The sequence below is a fragment of the Myxine glutinosa genome, chromosome 13, assembly GCF_964187855.1.
Source record: "Myxine glutinosa chromosome 13, kmMyxGlut1.1, whole genome shotgun sequence".
Taxonomy (NCBI): Eukaryota; Metazoa; Chordata; class Myxini; order Myxiniformes; family Myxinidae; genus Myxine; species Myxine glutinosa.
Genome location: NC_136273.1, coordinates 43805048 through 43827661, shown reverse-complemented (window position 1 = coordinate 43827661; position 22614 = coordinate 43805048). Strand labels below are relative to the sequence as shown.

The window sequence follows — 22614 nt, the reverse complement described above, 5'->3', positions numbered from 1 at the left end:
TTCTTTGATAAGGCAGAAAAATGTGGTCTTTTTATTTACGGAATATAGCGGAATTATTTAATTCAACCACCTCCCTCCCCCTTCCCTTCCCAATACAATCCATACGTCTCTATTCCATACTTTTTCCTCCTCTCTACACTCAAGTCTGTCTGTCTGTCTCTGTGTGTCTTACTGTGTATAGTCTTCTCCCCCTCCTCAATAGCACCTTAAAAAAAAAAAATTGGACTGTTTAATGCCCAGAATTCCCTCGTGACAATTCGTTTGTTTTTCTTCCCAATATTTACTGACCAATTATTGTTGGTGCTTTGTCACCCTCTTTGTTCTTTATCCATTTCCTGTCTTTGTTGTGGATCCAGAAGTGGCATCAGTGAGCTGGGAGCTCGACCGCCTGAACTCTTGCTTGGATCAACTGGAGGCATGGAGTGACTCTCTCAATGCTCGACTCCGCCAGGTGTTGGATTCGAGTCGCCAGGAGAGACAGCAAGCTGGGCCTGACATGTGTGCAAGTGCTGTCAGCTCAGATTTGTGAGGATGCCATAGGCCAGCACACATGACACATCTCTACCCTTCAGTTGCTTGTGTTGGATCCATCCAACTCTTCTGAGCAACAAGTTAGGTTCAGGTGGAATGATGAGGCATCAGCCGGATGTCAGCTTTATTGTTGGTGCTGAAAGACATTGTAGGTGCTTAATCTAAGAGTCTTGTGTATCCATGAATATGATCAGAGGTCCAGTGGTCATGGATCCACGACAGCTCTTAGTAACCACATCTTTCTCTCTCTCCAGACATTAATCTGAATTTCAGGTCTGTAGACCCACTGCTCCTTGTGATTCAAATGGAAAGTTGCATTATTCCATGAGGGACCATTTCCATGTGACTGTGTTGATTAAGTGGTGGAATATTTATCCAGAAACAACCCTCCAATGATCACCTCCTTCTGCCTCTACCCCTGTGTACATGATTTGAAACCTCCCCACCACCATCTACCATTGTGGACATGATTTGAAGACGGCCCTCTACCGTTGTGTACATGCTTTGAAGACCACCCTCTACCCTTGTGTACATGATTTGAAGACCGCTCTCTACCATTGTGTACATGATTTGAAGACCCCCCTCTACCATTGTGTACATGATTTGAAGACCCTGCTCTACCATTGTGTACATGATTTGAAGACCCCCCTCTACCATTGTGTACATGATTTGAAGACCGCCCTCTACCCTAGTTTACATGATTTGAAGACCGCCCGCTACCCGTGTGTACATGATTTGAACCCCCCCCCCCCCCTCCCCACCTGCTACTCTTGTGTCCGTCACTTAACCCCCCCCCCCCCCCCCTCTCCCCCACCACCCTCTGCCCTTGTTTGCATGATTTGAAGACCACCCTCTACCCTTGTGTACATGATTTGAAGACCACCCTCTAGCCCTCTACCCTTGTTTGCATGATTTGAAGACCGCCCTCTACCCTTATGTACATGATTTGAAGACCACCCTCTCCCCTTGTTTGCATGATTTGAAGACCGCCCTCTACCCTTATGTACATGATTTGAAGACCACCCTCTACCCTTGTGTACATGATTTGAAGACCGCCCTCTACCCTTGTGTACATGATTTGAAGACAGCCCTCTACCCTTATGTACATGATTTGAAGACCGCCCTCTACCCTTGTGTACATGATTTGAAGACCGCCTTCTACCCTTATGTACATGATTTGAAGACCGCCCTCTACCCTTATGTACATGATTTGAAGACCACCCTCTAGCCCTCTACCCTTGTTTGCATGATTTGAAGACCGCCCTCTACCCTTATGTACATGATTTGAAGACCACCCTCTCCCCTTGTTTGCATGATTTGAAGACCGCCCTCTACCCCTATGTACATGATTTGAAGACCACCCTCTCCCCTTTGCATGATTTGAAGACCACCCTCTCCCCTTGTGTACATGATTTGAAAACCACCCTCTACCATTGTGTACATGATTTGAAGACCACCCTCTACCCTTGTGTACATGATTTGAAGACCACCCTCTACCCTTGTTTGCATGATTTGAAGACCGCCCTCTACCCTTATGTACATGATTTGAAGACCAGCCTCTACCCTTGTTTGCATAATTTGAAGACTGCCCTCTCCCCTTGTGTACATGATTTGAAGACCGCCCTCTACCCTTGTGTACATGATTTGAAGACCGCCCTCTACCCTTGTGTACATGATTTGAAGACTGCCCTCTACCCTTGTTTGCATGATTTGAAGACCGCCCTCTACCCTTGTGTACATGATTTGAAGACCGCCCTCTACCCTTGTGTACATGATTTGAAGACCGCCCTCTACCCTTGTGTACATGATTTGAAGACCGCCCTCTACCCTTGTGTACATGATTTGAAGACCGCCCTCTACCCTTGTGTACATGATTTGAAGACTGCCCTCTACCCTTGTTTGCATGATTTGAAGACCGCCCTCTACCCTTGTGTACATGATTTGAAGACTGCCCTCTACCCTTATGTACAGGATTTGAAGACCACCCTCCACCCTTATGTACATGATTTGAAGACCACCCTTTACCCTTGTTTGCATGATTTGAAGACCGCCCTCTACCCTTGTGTACATGATTTGAAGACCGTCCTCTACCCTTATGTACATGATTTGAAGACCACCCTCTACCCTTGTGTACATGATTTGAAGACCGCCCTCTACCCTTGTGTGCATGATTTGAAGACCACCCTCTACCCTTATGTACAGGATTTGAAGACCACCCTCCACCCTTATGTACATGATTTGAAGACCACCCTTTACCCTTGTTTGCATGATTTGAAGACCGCCCTCTACCATTGTGTGCATGATTTGAAGACCACCCTCTACCCTTATGTACATGATTTGAAGACCACCCTCTACCCATGTGTACATGATTTGAAGACCCCCCTCTACCATTGTGTACATGATTTGAAGACCGCCCTCTACCCTTATGTACATGATTTGAAGACTGCCCTCTACCATTGTGTGCATTCCTGAAGACCGCCCACTTCCATTGTGTGCATGATTTGAAGACCGCCCTCTACCCGTGTGTACATTATTTGAAGACCCCTCCCCCCCCCCCTGCCCCGCACTCTACCCTTACAGCTGATTGTCATAAATTCCTTGTGTTAATAATACTTTATCAGTCAATTTTTTTTATGCCTCACACGTGGATGTTGTGATCGTCAATACTCGCTGTGCATTGAAAGAGGATCAGAATAAGTAAAGTATTTTGTGTAATTATTGATGAACTTAACTGTGTTTTGTCATTATGAAATCAACTTGGTTAAATTTTTCAATAAATGAATGATCGGGTTACCTTATGGGTATGGTTAGTAGCTCCGCCAGCAAAGGTGGATGGAGGTTATATGTTTTCACCCCTGTCTGTTTGTCTGTGAGCAGGATATGTCAAGTTGTGGACGGATCCGGGTGAAACATGAACAGCTTTGGTGCGTCACACAGAATTGATTAGATTTTGGTAAAGATCCTGATCCTAGAATTAAAAAAAGTGATTCTTCAACATTAAGGTCCTAATCCTAGAGTTTTTAAAGTGATTCTTCACCATTGAGACATAGGACCAAAACAATGTATAACATGATATTTAAAAAAAAATTGGGACCACTTATGACAAAACTTGGTGGATAAGTTGGTTGGGTGACAAGAACAAGCTGATTTGATTTTGGTTCAGGTCTGAATCCAGATCCGGCCTATCAGTCGAATACAAAACTTGAACTGTTCAGTCTGGTGGAGGTATGCGCTCTACCGAGTGGCATTGTAGTTTGATATTGTTTTGACTATTTAACAGTTCTCTTTCAACTCTACTACTACTACTACTTTAATGGCCACAAATAATTTCTTCTTGTGGTGTTGGGCATACTTCACATTGGCCCAAGTCTTTCACAAACCGGCTCGAACAGATCATTTCGATTGATGGGAATTTGTAATTTGGTCAGGTACCGTTTTTGGAAGCAAACACTTCGTTGCGATCCACCAACAAATACTCAGATGGAAAACCCAGTTTGAAGTCCATCCGAGGGACGATGCACTCTGGGATGGTCAATCCATAACTTGTGAAGCACAAATCCAAGACAGCAGTCAGAGCCAATCCTTCTCCAGAGGTTATGGATTGAATATGTCAAGTACCCCAATTATAACCTCCTCAACCCCTCAACACTCGGGGTTCGGTTGCGAGAGGACGCTGGCGTTGCATATTCGCCGCTTCTCCGACTGGATGGATGTACAGGGTCTGCTTCTACCTTTCTGACCTGACATCTCACACCTGTCCTGCCTTTTCACACCCGCACGTGCCGCGTGTTCTCCGGCTGGATAACGGAATCTGCTTTTGATGGTACGGAATACGGAATTCGAAAGGCCCGCTCCCGTTGATTGTGGCCGTGGCCTTGTTTGCCGGTGGCCTTGTGGCCTTGTTTGCCGCTGTGGTCTTGATTAGCGGCTGCAGTCGTTTGCCGCTGCGTTTGCCGCTTTGCCTCCTCGACCTTGGCCTCGTACTCGTCCCTTCGCTCCTGCCTGGCATGGCTCTGAAGTACTCCGCCGCAAGGCTTCTTCTGCTCAATACCCGCTCCACCCCATCATGCATCTCTGCCATCAAATCAAATGGACTCCTCCGACGACCCAGGTACATTCACCGTGGCTCCGGTCGCAAGTTTGTTTATTTGCAATCAGGTCACTCCATCCCCGTCCTCTGGTCGGCTCAGCGCACTCTCACTCTTCGTCCCAGCGCACCTGGTCACAGCAACCCACACGATCGCACCTCTTGCCTACGAACCCTGGCTAAATCACCTGAATTCATCCCTGCTGTTCAAAACAACATCAAGCTCACCCTGTTCAACACCCGGTCCCTCAACAATAAATGCCTCATCCTGAACGAATACATCCTGGATAACAAACTGGACTTTCTCTGTCTCACCGAAACCTGGCAACAACCTCTGGACTACTACACACTCAACCTCACCACACCCAATGGATATTCCTACGTCAATAAACCACGCTCGGAGGGCCGAGGTGGTGGAATTGCCGTTATCCACCGTCAAGACATCAAGACCAACCTCATCTCCATCTCATCTGCTCCATCATTTGAACACCTGGCTTTAAAACTCTCTGGTCACACGCAGTCAGTCATGGCTGTCGTCTACCGCCCTCCCAAACCACACCCATCATTCCTGTCTGACTTCTCCTACTTTCTGACCCAGCTATGTTCCCTCTCCCCCTCAATCCTCCTCCTTGGTGATTTCAATATCCACATGGACTCCACTGACTCCACAATAACCACTGACTTCACTGATTTACTCACCTGCTTTAACCTCACTCAACATGTCGACTTTCCTACCCATATCCGTGGTCACATTTTGGACCTTGTCTGCTCCACTGGATTAAATTTGCACCATCTCTATGGCTCCGACCTCACCCTCTCTGACCACTTAGCCATCACTCTGACCATCAACATCCCCGCCCCAACACCAAGGCATTATCGCACAATCAACTTCCGTAAGCTAAACGCTCTTTCACCTACCTCATTCTCATCCACCCTCTCTGAAAAAATGTCCACTTCTCCCTTCATTGACCTCCACACCCCTTCCGACCTCACTGACTACTACAACCACACTCTCTCCTCCTGCCTTGACCAGCTTGCGCCTGTAAAAACCAAAACAGTTTCTTTCACCCATTCTGCTCCCTGGTTTACCCCTGAACTCCACCTGATGAAAACTCGTGCTCGCCAACTTGAAAGACTCCGCAATAAAACGGGTCTCACAGTTCACTCCCAAGCCTACAAGGACCACATACAACACTACAAAGATGCCCTCTCCCGCGCCCGCTCTGCCTACTACTCTCAAATTATCCACTCTGGCTCCGGAAACCCAAAAGCACTCTTCTCGACAATAAACAAACTCCTCCGCCCCCTGAACACCACCACCCAGTCATTCACAGTAGACAACTGCATCTCCTTCCTCTCTTTCTTCCAACGCAAAATTGACAACATCTACAACAGCTTGACCACCGCCGCACCCGCTCCCCCTCCAACCACCTGCCCCCCCTTGTCCTGCCATCCCCTGTCTCGGTTCTCCCCAATCTCTCCTACTGACCTCTCTGAACTCCTCATAGGAATGAAAACTGCCACCTGCACTCTTGACCCCATCCCCTCCAGCTTTGTCAAAGCCTCCCTCCCTGCTCTCTCTCCACTTATCATTGCAACAATAAACTCCTCCCTGTCTACAGGCATCGTCCCACCTTCCCTCAAAATTGCTGCTGTTACCCCCATTCTAAAAAAACCTGGTCTAAACCCTGACACCCTAAACAACTTCAGACCCATCTCCAACCTACCCTTTCTGTCAAAAGTTTTGGAACGCGCTGTAGCCACTCAACTCAAACATCATCTCTCTGCCAATAACTTGTATGAAACATTCCAATCCGGATTCCGCTCCAACCACAGTACTGAAACTGCTCTCCTCAAAATCACCAACGACCTTCTCCTCTCCTCTGACGCTGGCAACCTCAACATTCTCGTCCTCCTCGACCTCAGCGCTGCCTTTGACACCATCGATCACACTATCCTCCTCACCCGACTTGAATCCACCTTTAACGTCACCGGCACTGCCCTCTCTTGGATTAAATCATACCTCTCTGACAGATGCCAGTTCATCTCCATCAATAACTGCAAATCCCCCACTGCTCCCCTCCCCCAAGGTGTCCCCCAAGGTTCAGTTCTTGGCCCCCTCCTCTTCATCCTTTACCTGTCCCCGCTCGGTCACTTAATCCGCCGTCATGGTCTCCAATTCCACTGCTTCGCCGATGACATCCAGCTTTTCATCTCCACCAAGTCCGTCTCCACCGACACCCACTCTATCCTGACAAACTGCATCACTGAAATAAAATCCTGGCTTCAAATCAACTTCCTCAAGCTTAACTGTGATAAATCTGAAATAATCATCATTGGCCCAAAAACGCTCACAAAATCCACCCATAACTTTGCCCTCAACATCGACGGTATCCCAGTATCCACCTCCCCTCACATCCGGAATCTTGGCGTCATCTTTGACCAAACCCTTTCCTTCGACAAATACACTAAACAGATCACAAAGTCAGCCTTCTTTCACCTGAAAAACATTGCCCGTCTCCGCTCATCCCTCTCCTCCACGGCTGCAGAAACCCTCATCCACGCCTTCATCACCTCCCGTCTGGACTACTGCAATAGCCTCCTCTATGGTTCACCCTCAAAAATCACCAATAAACTCCAATACATTCAGAACTCCGCTGCCCGTCTACTCACTCATTCCCGGACCCGTGACCACATCACCCCCGTCCTTTACAAGCTTCACTGGCTCCCCATCCCCCAGAGAATCCAGTACAAAATCCTCCTCTTGACATACAAAGCCCTCCATAACCTGGCCCCATCCTACCTGGCTGACCTCCTCTCCAGACACACTCCCACCCGCAACCTCCGCTCTGCTGGTACCAACCTCCTGACCCCCTCCATCCGGACCAAATTCAGATCCTGGGGGGACAGGGCCTTCTCCATCGCTGCTCCCACCCTCTGGAACTCACTACCTCACACCATCAGAGACTCCTCCTCACTCACCACATTCAAAACATCACTAAAGACCCACCTGTTCAACGCTGCATTCAACATTCAACCCACAGCATTTAACCCCTGACTATCTCTTCTCCTTCTCCCTCCTTTTGCTTTAAATATTTCCCTATTGATTCTTGTCTTGTCTTTTTGATTCTTGTCTTATATATATATGCCGTATATCGCTGCTGTTTGTTTTCTTGATTCTTGTCTTTTTGCAATTGTTGTTTTCATGTATTGTTATGCATTATGTTTTCCACTCTGTCAAAGCGCCTTTGGGCTTCTGGAAAAGCGCTATACAAAATAAATGAATTATTATTATTATTAATTATTATTATTATTATTATTGTATCCCAATCATTCACCCTCATGCCAATGAGCCTGGATTCAATTTGCAATGGAAAAGAATCCGATCACAAACTGTTGCTTTACATGGGATTGCATTGGCTTGTAATGTGAGACGAAGCCAGCTTCCCTGTCTGCTTGTAATCTCTGGTGGATTTTGGAACCAAGGCCCCTTCCAAGAGCGGGCCTCATGCGAGGAAATCCAACTAAGGTCCAAATTCCCATCTGAACGATCTTAGCTATCAACGACATAACAGACAATCTATCTATAATTCCAGTAATCTCTGTATGTGTGTTTGTTTGTTTGTTTGTTTGTTTGTCTGTGACCGCTGTTTCTCGACAACCACGGGTCCGATATACTTTAAACTTGCCAGGTATATTGCTGGGGACCCGAGGATGTGCCTTTTCAAGGTTTCATATTAATCGGACAATTACTTACCGAGCTATGTCCAAAAAACGATTCAACCAATCAGAGAGCAGCGAGCTATCGCGTGTGCCGAACGTGGCGAACACACTCTGCCTCGGACGGCACATTTGAGAGCGTATTCATTTATTTCACGTTGGCAAACTATGTTGCCGCTATGTTGGCGTTAAACTATGTTTTAAAACTAATTAAAACCATTTCATGTAAATAGAGGGGGGGGATTGTCACTGTACTCGGAAGCCGTTCGCCGTTCGCTTTGGCGTTGCGAATGGACCAAAACATTTCATGAACCAAACCATTTCATGTAAAGCGTTCGCCGTTCGCTTTGGCGTTGCGAATGGACCAAAACATTTCATGAACCAAACCATTTCATGTAAATAGAGGGGGGGGGGGATATAATTTTAGATATATATATAGTACGGGCATGCCCTAGTAATAATAATAATAATAATGCATTTATTTTATATAGCGCTTTTCAGGAAGCCCAAAGACGCTTTGACAGAGTGCAAAACATAATGCATAGCAAAACATAAAGACAATTGCAAAACAAAAGAAGAATCAATAGGGAAATATTCAAAGCACAAAGGAGGGAGAAGGAGAGGAGATAGTCAGGGGTTAGATGCTGTGGGTTAAATGTTGAATGCAGTGTTGAACAGGTGGGTCTTGAGTGATGTTTTGAATGTGGTGAGTGAGGAGGAGTCTCTGATGGTGTGAGGTAGCGAGTTCCAGAGGGTGGGAGCAGCGATGGAGAAGGCCCTGTCCCCCCAGGACCTAAATTTGGTCCGGATGGGGGGGGGGGGGGGGTCAGGAGGTTGGTACCAGCAGAGCGGAGGTTGCGGGTGGGAGTGTGTCTGGAGAGGAGGTCAGCCAGGTAGGATGGGGCCAGGTTATGGAGGGCTTTGTAGGTCAAGAGGAGGATTTTGTACTGGATTCTCTGGGAGATGGGGAGCCAGTGAAGCTTGTAAAGGACGGGGGTGATGTGGTCACGGGTCCGGGAATGGGTGAGTAGACGGGCAGCGGAGTTCTGAATGTATTGGAGTTTATTGGTGATTGTTGAGGGTGAACCATAAAGGAGGCTATTGCAGTAGTCCAGACGGGAAGTGATGAAGGCGTGGATGAGGGTTTCTGCAGCCACGGAGGAGAGGGATGGACGGAGACGGGCGATGTTTTTCGACGATGTTTGACGGACAATGGACAAATAACAGACAAGGACCCAGTGTAGTCCTTGTCAGACACTTTTGTTTGTCTTTTTTAAACGTCTTTCAAGAAGGATGGCATTGTATAACCATATACACATTTAAAAAAACAAATGTGGTTGATAAATTCTAAATGTGGCCTAATAGGTGTTTTGCATGTTTCGGATGCCCTCAACCTTTGAGCAAGTTTGTCCAAACTTTCCTCACATATGCTACAAATACATCAAATAAGCGTTTGAATTGTATATCTTGAAAAACAAGAACGAAAGTCTAACAGCAGCGTATCTTGGCTTGTAAAATATTATAAACAACAAACACACATGATTAGCTTTTTAAACAGTCGCTAATGTTGTTTATAACATTAAACAAAGAAATTTGGAGGAATCTCGACATCCTTAAGGTAGGTTTTATTTACAGAACCGAGGGAAGATATACTGTAATCTATATACCCCACAATGGTTGGGTTAATAAAATGCTATCAAAAAACCGAGGCAAATTCCTAACTTCCGCGGTTGTTAGTCCATACACCGCTTATCGATTCGTGAACCATACACCGCTTCAATCCATCAACTTCGTATTCACGACATTGGGATTAAAGTGTTATGGTCATATTTACGATATTATTATTATTACGATTACGAAGATGATACTACTGAAACGATACACCACTGTATTAATAAACATGGGCTTCATTTGTCCTAAGGGTAGGCATGAAGCCTAATACCCCGTTCTCACTTGAACGATTTTCTATGCGAATGCCGTGCGACTACCAAATCGCACAGGGCGTACGGGAGTCGCACGGCAGTCTGTTGATTATTCGCACAGCTTGTAGGGGTGTCGTGTGTAATCACTGGTAATTCGGACGGGTCGCATGCCCATGCGAGTTTTTTCAACTGTTGAAAATTTCTATACGGCTGTCGCACGTTTCGCATAGTTCGCATTGGTCGCATCGATTTTATGCGATTCGCACGGATCGAACGGCGCTTGTACGGCGGACGCACGGCACTCCGATTGGTTGTACGGCGGTTGTACCGCATGCGCACAGGTCGCACGCGAGTTGACCAAAAATCGCACGGCACTTGCGCAGGACTCGTTGAGGTTGTACGGCAGTCGCAAGCAACTTGAACCGGAAAAGTCGCACGGGAGTTTAACGGCAGTTGCACAAGTGAGACTGCGCGGAAAAAAAACCGTACGGAAACCGCACGGCTGTATGATTTTTTAGTCGCACCACAGTTGTACAAAAAATAGTTCAAGTGAGAATGGGCTTTAAGGCCTATACGTACCGTTTTGTTGGAAGACCTTGTGTACATGCCCATGTAACGCCACTGCTTTCGACATTTGATTGTTATTTTAACAATTGGTGTGTTTGTGTTTCACACTGAATGAAAAACGTCAAGGTAGAGCATGGCGATTGTGATATATGACAGGTTCGACGATATGTTCGGCCTAAACGAAATTGGAATCAAAATGGCGATGCGTGGAGAGTCAGCCGCCGTACTGCCGTAATGAAATCAGACGTAATCACATCACCCTGTCACGTGACCAGATCCTCAGCTCTGATTGGTATATGTTTGAGGGGGACATACAGACGGACAAACTGCTCTAGACGGCTTTGCCCGATGAGCTACGCTGTAAATATTGAGGTATGATAATAATAAATTCACAAAAGGCCCATTTGATTAAAATGGGGTGAAATAGTCTTCATGGAAACCATTGACATGGCAAAATGGATCATTCTGATTTTTGGTAAACCAGTTCTGTGACCAAATGTGTAAATACTGTTCAAACTTAATAGAATGAAATTGATGATTTTGTGAACTTCACCTTTGACCTCAAAACCTAACATGCAAATTATGTTCAACCTTGCAGGGTAGCCAGCTTCCAGGTGGGTGGAGATTACGCATTACTTGCTGAAAACAAAAATGTATAGTCTTATGTATTGCAAAAACAATCTATAGATATTTGTTTGGTGTGTGTCTAAAGGGGTTTATTTAACAGGTCTAGAGGGTTTTCAAGGGGTCCAAAGGTCCTAAAGAACCCTTAGCTACTCTTGGTCTAAAGGGTATTTTCCAATAGTAGTTAGGATCTAAATGGATCTATGGGATATGTTTGAATAGTCGTTATGGGTCTAAATGCTCGAAGGGGTCGAAGCGGTCTTAGGGATATAAAGGGAGTCTAGAGGGTCTAAGTGGTCTCAGAGGTGTAAGGGGTACGTTCCAATAGTACGTAATTAATAGACACTCACATGGGTCGATCGAGGCTACACCGTCCACCCTTGTTTTTCCGTTTTATATGCAGAGTGAAACAAGACTCGATATATTTATGTTTCAACTTTTTTGACATCAAAATGACAAAACTGGCTTAATATTGTGTAGAACATATTGGACCAACTTTCCATTTAAACACAAATTATAGAAAACTTTTCAATAAAAAAACACGAATTATTGTGACAAAGTTACAGCAAATATTCTGCACAACCGTTTGAGGAAATAGCATGATGGACAGACAGAGGCAAATACAATATCCCCCGTTTTTTCCAATAAGTGTGGGGACAAAGAATATCTCAGGGTAGGTAGCAAATCATGACCCCCCCCCCCCTCACCCTTGCCCCCCACTGTGAGACAAAAAGTGAGGCTTAAATGTTGCGTCACTTTAGGCAAATGTAAGTATAGTTTATTCAAGCTTTCGCCATTAAAGGTGATAAGGGTGGAAACTTTTCCACAAGTTTAGTTATGCCAGAGGTATTTATTGCATCTCGTCTAGAACGGTGCACCCACCAACATTTCTGTGCCTTTCGATCACGTGCTGTAAATGTGATGCCGATTCAATTCAAAAGGCCTTGCCTGCTTGTGGCTGCTTGGGGAAGCGGAAGGTGGGAATTGGGTGTACAACATTAGCAGGTGCTTGCGATCTTGGTGCACCATCACGTGTCATCCACGAAGACGGCTGCAGCCAATTGCTTTGAATAACTTACCACGACTACTTTGCAACTGGGAACAGAAATCTAAAAAATTCCTTGCCAATTCAAAACAGGCCAAGGCCTGCTTTCTGAATTGCGGAGGAGTCTCATCTGTTACTGGCATGGGAAGTTTTAACAGCTTAAACAAATTCACCAAATCATCAACAAACAGACAATAATCCACAGGCTAACCAACCTACTAGGCTCACCCTTGTTGGATATCACCAAGATCAGTGAAGGCCTGAGTTGAACAATTTGCCAAGAGATCTGGGCAGTCACAAAATGTATTTGCTCACCATGAATTGGCCTTCAGGGATGCACTCCTTACTGTATATCAAAGGTAGAACAAACCAAACTCTTGTGGTGGTTGTTGTTGTTCGTATGCAGCCTGTGGCTGCTGGTTGCATCATTTTTCTGGAAGCGTCTTTGTGCCGCTGATGCAGCGTCCCAATTACCAGTGAGCTGGTACTCAATTTGCCGACCTCAGAAGGATGACAGGCCGAGTCAACCCCCCTGGTGTTAATTCAGCGATCGACCGGGATTGAAACTCAGGATCCTAGGATCCCAAGCCTGCACCCTAACAGCACCAGGCTACAAATTTAGCTCTTACACGAGCCTCGATCTGGTATACAAAAAAATAAATAAAAAAACATCAAACTTTAGGAAGATTAAACATGGCCGAGTCTGTTGAAAGTCAAAATAATTTATTACAAGGAAAAGGAACGGATCAAAAGGGAACATTTGAAAATCAACCCTGGCAAACAATTCGTTCAATTTCAAGGAAAACAAAACAGCATTTGGGTCAAAACAAAAGAAAGAAAAACGATGAAATATCTAAGAGGGGATACAGCAGAGATTCACATGAATACCAAGCAATCTTAAATCAAAAAGGAATTGTTTTTCAAACATTGGTTCATCACTACCCCCTCAAAATCCGACTTGCCAAAACAGCCCTGACCACTGGGCCAACATGGGCCAGACATGTCATACAGGCATTTGCACAAACACCAGAGTTGTGATTTGACAAATTGTACGATGCCTCCACCCACCCTCTCCCACCCGAAGCGGTGGCACGGGTGCCGGTCAGTCACCTGAGTCGGGGGCGGGGTTGCAGGCCTGGGTGGTCGAGCCGTCATTGCGGCCTATGCCCAGACAGCTGCTGCACCACAAACCACAACGTTCCGCACGACACATTGCTGCAGAATTGTCCAACACAACATCATTCTCCCTCGAACAGTTTTCCCTTTTCCTTGGCTATTTCACCACGGTAGAAGCCATGTTGTTCTACGAGACTGTGAGTAGCTTCCTCCTTTGTCTCACATCTCCAAATATTCAGGGTTATTACTCCCGCCAGGGAGTAATGCATTCGATCGTGTCCGTGTGTGTGTGTGTACGTGCGTGTGTGTGTGAACAAGATATCTGGAAAAGTTCTGAACGGATTTGGATGAAAGTTGGTGGGATGATTGCCCTTGGGATAAGGAAGAATTGATTAGTTTTTGGTGAAGCTCAGGATATTATTCCGGATCCAGGAATTTTTTGAAGGATTGTTTACCATTGGAAGATAGGGCTCATTTTTTGAACATTATCTTCTATATATTCTATATTTAACATTGTGATATGAAAGTAGTTTTCATATTTGTTGTAAATGTAGTTTAAACTCGTGGTTATGCATTAGAGCGGTGTATTTTGTTAGCAGCGTCGTCTTCAATGTTCATTTTTTTTTCTAATAAAGACATATTCTGTCATTTTAAAACCACCAAAGTGTGTATTAGGTTTCCCAGTTTCATAAAATGTATCGTTTGATACGTATAATGCCTTAAAACTGTTTTTTTGTTTTGTTTTTGTTTTACCTCAGAAGAGATATCAACATTTACCTCAGCGAATGTCAATCGCGGTGTCAGTATTTGATGAACTTATAAAGACTTAGGTGAGTTATTAGTGTGACCAGCATGTGCACGGGATTCTTCCCAGACGAATGAGTGGTCGCATTAGCTTGTACGACTCAAAATGAGCGAGTTTTGTTTTGACGTTTGGGCCAGTTTTACATGTTGTATCCCTAAGGAATGAAACGAACGTTTTTCTTGGCTTACAATTTTATTTGAAGTCACACGTACCTCAAAATACACTCACTTATATAGGATTGAACGCTGAATCCGAAAATGTAAGTGAAATTGCCTTGGTTTTTTAAATCATTATCTTCAATATATTCTAAATATATATCTGTGCAGTGTCTGTCTTGTGTCGTCTTGTCTTGTGTCGTCACTGAACTACTCCTTCAAACTTTTGTGAAATCGTACTATTCCAACTTGACCCACGGCGGGAGTATGCGCTCTACTGAGTGGCGTTCTAGTTCCCAAAATGGGTTTTGATTGAAAATCCAACCATCACTATTTTCTCAGTGATTAAAGCAAAATTCGAAGTTGATTCGACACCTCTTGGGATAAAATATTTCACGGAAAGAAAAATCGAGTACAATACGATTGTTTTGACAACATCCATAAACGTAGGAACCACATAAATCACAAACGTGGGTAAGAGAGAAAATAAAAGCTCCCAAAGTCATAAAGGATTCACTTCATTGCAAATACAGTACATAATATTCCTGTTAATAAATAAAAAATGCTGTCGAAGTTGGGCCAATTCACAGGTCTAAGGATAGCATCATTGGAATCTGATATTAGCCAATGACAAAAATCCCAAACATAAAACGATTTCCTTCAGAACGTAAACAATTGTGCACGACAAGAAGAAGAGTTGAGGAAACGGCTCGATGAAAGGGGGCGACCTTTCGGATAGACACGAGGTGGGGTGGGTGGCGAACGGGCGGGAAGGGGTCGTGGGTGGGGAGGTCGGGGGGGCTTGCGAGAAGAGGTTTAAATAGTTAAAGGAAGGGGAATGTGCAGAAAAGGGAAATGAGGTTTACAAGATATGGTTTACAAATGAGGTTTACAAAAATTACATCATTTTGCATATGTACCTAATACATGGCCCCAAAACAGAGATGAATGACTACATCGCACACAACTCCATTCCGAAGACCCCTATTTCTCTGAAAGTAATTCCCACAGCATAACTTCACGATGTAATAATCATAACAAAATTCCCGTTTTACATTCTGTTGACAATTCAACGCAGTGCATGAAAGACGATTCGAGATTTATATTACAAAATATCTTATCGTTAATATCTCAACTAATTTGTGTCGCCGAGCCTCGTCATCCACGGGTTCCTAACAATTTTTCAAAAACTTAAAACACGTAAGGCACGTGAGGAGGCCAATCCGATGCCTGACTTAGTGCGGCCCAAATGCAGGAAGCAAAACACGCCAGAATCTACCCAACGGCTGGCAGGTGCACAAAGCGCTCACCCAGTATTGCATGGAGGTCGGGCCACCGTGGGTGCGTAAGTACCATGGAGGCAATAATTAGTCCAGCCAGGGGATGATGTAGTTATAGGCAACGGACTCATTGCGGTGCCATTTGGTGTGGTGCACTCCTGAAACGCTGTACACGAACAGCCGGCCATGCAGGTTCAAGGTGCGTAGACCGAATGAATCATTCTTGTACACCTTGAGAAAAAGACAAATAGCTAAGGTAAAATGTGCAGGAATTGGTACAAGGGATTTTTTTATTTTATTTTATTTATTTACAAGATCGAGGCTCGTGAAAGAGCAAACATTAATCACACAAAAAGACAAACCGACACATAAAACAAAAAATAAGGGGAGCGGTAGACAAGATGTGGAGAGAGGGCGAAGGACACAAACACAACATTTGAGAGCAGGGACATCGGGAGAAATGTGGGAGGGGAAGGGCTTGGGGGGAGGTGGCAGAGGTATAAATGGAGGAGGTTTTTGGTTCAAGTCTTTCACGAACTGGCAGCCAGGTTTGATGCTCAACTTCATAGTAAGGACATTGTTCGATCATGCACTCATATAGGGCTTCGGACGTTAAGTTTCCAGGACAAGATTCCAAATACAATACAAAATAGACTCGCATTTACAGGACACATATCTATACAGGTAAAACGCAATATGACAGTACGATAAGGGATGGTAGGATGGTTCAGATGTAGCGTTTGAGCCGTCTGGTCCAGCTTAAATTGCCAAATAGACCATAAACGGTCACCCTGGTGTTCCGTAGGTAGGGCTCGTTATAAACGAGTCTGCAGTCCATCAGATGGGACGTTAAGTTGGGAGGACGTCTGTGAGCATTGGTTGCGACCAAGTGGACATAATAGATCGTATCTTTTGCATTGAGTAGCCAACGGTCACCATCACCGTGGCGAAATTACAAATTCATACCCACACTACTATTGCTTAGACACCAATAACAAACACCTAGTATATACATGCCCAGGCAACTACCTATCGGTGGGAAATATATGGGAGTATAATACATCTATCTATAATTCCAGTAATCTCTGTGTGTATGTATGTATGTATGTCTGTCTGTATGTCTGTGACCGCTGTTTCTCGACAACCACAGGTCCGATATACTTTAAACTTGCCAGGTATATTGCTGGGGACCCGAGGATGTGCCTTTTCAAGGTTTCATATTAATCGGAGAAGTAGTTACCGAGCTATGTCCAAAAAACGATTCAACCAATCAGAGAGCAGCGAGCTATCACGTGTGCCGAACGTGGCGAACAGACTCTGCCTCGGACGGCACATTTGAGAGCGTATTCATTTATTTCACGTTGGCAAACTATGTTGCCGTTAAACTATGTTTTAAAACTAATTACGTGCACGCTATGGCGATTTCTTTACCAAACTCCGCAAGCCGTTCGCTTTGAACCAAACCATTTCATGTAAATAGAGGGGGGGGGGGGGGATTGTCACCGTACTCGCAAGCCGTTCGCTTTGGACCAAACCATTTCATGTAAATAGAGGGGGGGGGATTGTCACCGTACTCGCAAGCCGTTCGCTTTGGACCAAACCATTTCATGTAAATAGAGGGGGGGGATATAATTTTAGATATATATATAGTACGGGCATGCCCTAGTTCATGAAATGGGGGAAAGGATCTTCTTCTTTAACGGCCACAATTATTCCCATGTTCTTGTGGGTTTGGCTGGAGGAGGTTTTTGGTTAAAGTCTTTCACGAACTGGCAGCCAGGTTTGATGCTCAACTTCATGCTCAACAGCTTTAAAACAGCTGTTCACCACCATCTCTTATCTTCCCCCATCCAAAACCTTGATCTTTTCTACCCCCACTAATTCACCCCAGATCCACCTTGTTTGAAATTCCAACTTCTTTCCTGGAAGTCCTGGCAGTGTCCATATGTTTTATACCTCTCCCACCCCCACCCTTCCCATGCCTCCCCCCAAAGCCCTCTCCCTCCCACAGTTCTCTCGATGTCTCCATGTCTCTCGGTCCCTGCTCTCAAATGTTATGTTTGTGTCCTTCCCCCTCTCTCCCCATAGTCTACCGCTCCCGATGTTATATGTTTTATGTGTCTGTTTGTCTTTCTGTGTGATTAATGTTCGCTCTTTCACGAGCCTCGATCTTGTATACAACAAAAAAAAAAAAAAAAAAATTATAGTAAGGGCAGAAATTTGTAATTTGTTCATGGTGCCGGCGATGGCTCGCCAACTCTTCGCGAGTGACACAGTGGGGTCTTTAACATTCACAAACTAACGCCAGCAGAACAGAAGGGACGCATAGTTAAACATCCATCCGAGGGACGGCACACACATTGATGAATCACCCTGCCTGTGAAACACTGGGGTGACCATTTATAGCTAGGTCGGGATTCAAACCCAGGCTAGACAGCTTAGAGGCGAGTGAGCGGACCTCAGGCCATCCTGCAAGCCTTCAGTTGGGAAAGCATATGGGATTAAAATGCACGCATAAAGCAAAGAAAAAAAACAAAAACTATTTACAGATAGAGTAAAAACTACCAATTATAAATCCGCCTTTTGGGTGGTGCGAGGAATAAATCTGTGTAATTTGAAGCTACACCTTGAACAGTTTTTTAAATATCACTTACACAAGCCAAGTTATTGAGAGGGTTGCCATGGCAACATAATTCAGCCAATCACAGCCATGATCTAATCAGGTTGAGATAATGTCATGAGGAATAGATATCTGTTATATGAAAGCTAAATGTTCAACGGTTATTTAAATATCGCGTACGCAAAAAAAAAGTACATGGACGGATGGTGGGACGGAGCTCATTTTAATGTCCCCCGCCCCTCCGACTTTGGCCATAGGGGCGTGGGACAACTACAGTACAAAAGCTTAGTTTAATTCATATTCATGTTCAAATGAGTTCTGGTATTTTTGCTTTTAAACATTAATTTTCAGCTCATGGTGAAGCTGGCACATAAATCACGTGAAGAGCAAAGATAGAAGAATCAACACACTATTTCCAAATTGAACCGAGAATCCCAGCATCACGAGGCATAGGCATGGATGGCGACACCAATCAGGTATTTATATTGACCTTCGTGGCTAATTAATACAAACTACCTGTTTGGTTTTTTTTTTTAATGTGGACATTATTGCAAACATGTCTACCTCTTGATTCTTGAAGTCTTCTACAGTTTCGTTGGAATCGTAAAAGCCGAAGTGACTAAAAACAGAGAGAGATGGAGAGGCAGAGGCAGAGGGAGAGGGAGAGGGAAAGGGAGAGGCAGAGGGTGAGGGAGAGGGAGAGGGAGCGGGAGAGGGAGAGAGAGGGAGAGGGAGGGGGAGAGGGAAAGGGAGAGGGAGAGGCAGAGGCAGAGGGAGAGGGAGAGGGAGAGGGAGAGAGGGAGAGGGAAAGGGAGAGGCAGAGGCAGAGGCAGAGGCAGAGGGAGAGGGAGAGAGAGAGATGGAGTATTAAATGTGGAGAGCACATTATGTCATTGCTCTCATTATACATCACTATACATTTTCAGCATATTAAATTGAAGGTTGTAAGTGTAATGTAGCATATATGCTGGGCTGTACCTGGATTGCCATGGAGTAATGACACCATCATCTGGTCCACCAATGAGAACCAGGCGCTGCACTCGAAGAAAATTTTTCTTCCATTCTGATAACAGCACATTCGTACAACCAATTAGCGCTGTGGAAGAAATCTCCTTTGGCACAAACAGACTTTATAAAGCTGTACAACAATAAGCTTTCACCCAAATTACAAAGATTATCCCAAACAGCAATTCCTTTTCATTAATAAAGCAGGAGTGCGAGTACAAGACCGTAGCAAATGAAGAACCTCTCCCTGCAAGTAAAATCACCTGCATGCTCTAACCATCGAATCCAAATCGATACAAGACTGAGCATCAAACAATTAGAGCCTCGCTGGGTATTTATGAAGGCGACCCCGATCACTCAAGCCTCAGAATGCGATCCCCTCATATATTTATAATGTGATTTTAATTATTTATAATGTGTATTTTCAATGTAAAACTTGTAACACAATCTCTTTGCTGTGCAAAGCTGTATGCATGTGTTGCAATTTATTAATTGCCTAAGAATGGACGACGTGGATTACGGAAGATCTAATCTTCAGCCAAAAACAGCCAAAAACCTATAAAACCTCCAAAAAAAAAAACCATGGTTTTCACGGAAAAAACACCCGCGGAACGGGCATGGCTAACCTGGACAGAATCCACATTGAAGGTGTAAAATAAATTTGTGCTCAAATTAAATAAGAATGTAAAAAGGAGCTGATTGATAATCTAGTTCCCCCACCTTTTGAATGGTATGAGGAATAGATGATCCTGTGTAATATGAAAGCTAAATCTTGAACAGTTTTTGAAATATTAGTACACAAGCCGAGTTACCAAGATGATTTTCAGCCAATCAGAGTCGTAGTTTCAGCCAATCACATGGCAACATAATTCAACCAATCACAGCCATTATCTAATCAGGTTGAGATATTGCCATGAGGAATAGATATCTGCAATATGAAAGCTAAATGTTCAATGGTTTTTGAAATATGGCGCACACAGAAGTACGTGGACGGATGATCACTCGGTCGGGCGGAGTCTCCGACCTTGTCGGAAGGGCGAGGGACAAAAGGAGAAGAAAAAAAAAAAACAGAGTAATGCGACTGTCGCCAATATGCCGCCGCGTAGTCCCCGCCCGTGACAATGGGTAGATGCCCTCCTTCACTGTCCAAAAAATAAACAAGTTAGGTTTAAATCCCTAAAGCTGTTTTGAAGTATCACATTTTTATCACAGGACATGTTTCACATTGATTGGTGAAGCGTTTTTGGGGAAGGGATTTTTTTTTAATATCAGCTTTCAAGCTAATATGGCTGCCCAACCACGTGACATGAATATGAATGAATGAATGATCGTTTTAACGCCATTTTCCCCGCTAGAGCGGGGGTTAGCCTTGCGGGCCCCATGACAATCATGGTTCCCTGTTTGAGGCAATGTTTTTATGGCCGGATGCCCTTCCTGACGCCAACCCTTGGTCGCCTCTTACGATGCGCAGGGATACGGTGTACCTATTCTAAATCGGGGTACACACCGTGATCATTCATCCCAGCAAGCTGGTACTCAATTTGCCGACCTCGGAAGGATGACAGGCTGAGTCAACCCCCCTGGCGTTAATTCAGCGATCGACCGGGATTCAAACTCAGGATCCAAGGATCCCAAGCCGGCACCCTAACCGCTAAGCCAACACCTAACCTAACCTAACCTAACGTGACATATGACATAAAAATGTATACAGTACTATGTATATGTATGGGTAGGGGATCACGTTTGTGAAGTTTCATGTTGATTGGATACGGTTCGTTTTTTTTTTTTTTTTTTTTTTTTTTTTTTCCTTTTATATACAAGGTCGAGGCTCGTGTAAGAGCTAACATTGATCACAAAAAAGACAAACTGACACATTAAACATAAAACATATGATAAAGGGAGCGGGAAAACAAGATGGAGAGCAGGGACATCGGGAAATCTGTGGGAGGGAGTGGGCTTGGGGAGAGGAGGCATGGGAAGGGGGGGGGGGGGGAGGCATGGGAAGGGGGGGGGGGGGGGAAGGTGGTAGAGTTAAAAAAAAAACATGTGGACACTGCTAGGACTTCCAGGAGAGAAGTCGGTATTTCAAAAAAGTGGATCTGGGGTGAATTAACCATTTGAGTAAAGATGACGTCCAGTGCCGCAACCTGCGAAAACGTTTTGTGTTTACTTTTGTGTTTACTACACGTCATCGACTATACCTATAAATAGATCGTCAGTACGTTGTTGCATTCCCGTACCAAAATGCCAAATTAATCCCGTACCAGGGGTATTTTTAATCAAAAAACCAGACCAGACACACCAGTTTAGAAGTTAGTAGTTCGTTTATTTTTCAAGATATTTCGCTCACAAGGTTCAGACATATATATGGTGGCGGCCATCTTGGATTTTGACGTGGCAACCAAATTCTCAATAGGGTTCTTCCTTATGCCTAGATACACCCACACACCAGATTAGAAGTTGGTACTTTGCTTATTTTTCAAGATATTCATCTCACAAGGTTCAGACATACATGGCGGCGGCCATCTTGGATTTTGACGTGGTGACCCAATTTTAAACAGCGTCCTTCCTTGTGCCTAGATACACCCAAACGCCAGATTAGAAGTTGGTACTTCGCTTATTTTTCGCGATATTTCGCTCACAAGGTTCAGACATATATATGGTGGCGGCCATCTTGGATTTTGACGTGGCGACCCAATTTTCAATAGCGTTCTTCCTTATGCCGAGATACACCCACACGCCAAATTAGACGTTGGTACTTCACTTATTTTTCAAGATATTCATCTCAAGTTTCAGACATACATGGTGGCGGCAATCTTGGATTTTGACGTGGCGACCCAATTTTCAATATCGTTCTTCCTTATGCCTAGATACATCGACACACCAGATTAGAAGTTGGTACTTCGCTTATTTTTCAAGATATTAATCTCACAAGGTTCAGACATACATGGCATCAGACATACATGGCGGCGGCCATCTTGGATTTTGACGTGGGTTGCACCCACACACCAAATTTGAATGCGGTCCTTCGCTTACGCACACACGCACGCACACAAACACGCCCGCACGCACGGACGGACGGACAGAAGGACGGACACACGGACGGAGGGGAAAGCCATAGTCCCCCTTTCGCTACG

The 22614-nt window shown here is 44.7% G+C and overlaps 2 protein-coding genes across 6 annotated transcripts in view; one reads left to right on the top strand and one right to left on the bottom strand.

Moving 5' to 3' along the window:
* Positions 1–1740: 1740 nt before the first annotated feature.
* On the top strand, positions 1741–3324 carry LOC137438354 (uncharacterized; the record flags this gene model as incomplete). Its single annotated transcript, XM_068133470.2, has 1 exon — positions 1741–3324. A coding segment is annotated over one exon (1263 nt), but the record flags the coding sequence as incomplete, so codon positions are not given.
* A 9878-nt stretch (positions 3325–13202) lies between these two features.
* Positions 13203–22614, bottom strand: part of LOC137438883 (lysosomal thioesterase PPT2-A) — a 46253-nt gene continuing 36841 nt past the window's right edge. For all 5 annotated transcript variants that reach the window (XM_078767370.1, XM_078767371.1, XM_068134330.2 and 2 more), the window contains 3 exons: positions 19451–19535; positions 19037–19091; positions 13203–16083 (listed from right to left, as the gene is read on the bottom strand). In XM_078767370.1, the coding sequence (XP_078623496.1) occupies positions 15940–16083; positions 19037–19091; positions 19451–19535 (284 nt within the window). In that variant the 3' untranslated portion in view covers positions 13203–15939. The remainder of the gene's footprint in view (positions 16084–19036; positions 19092–19450; positions 19536–22614) is intronic.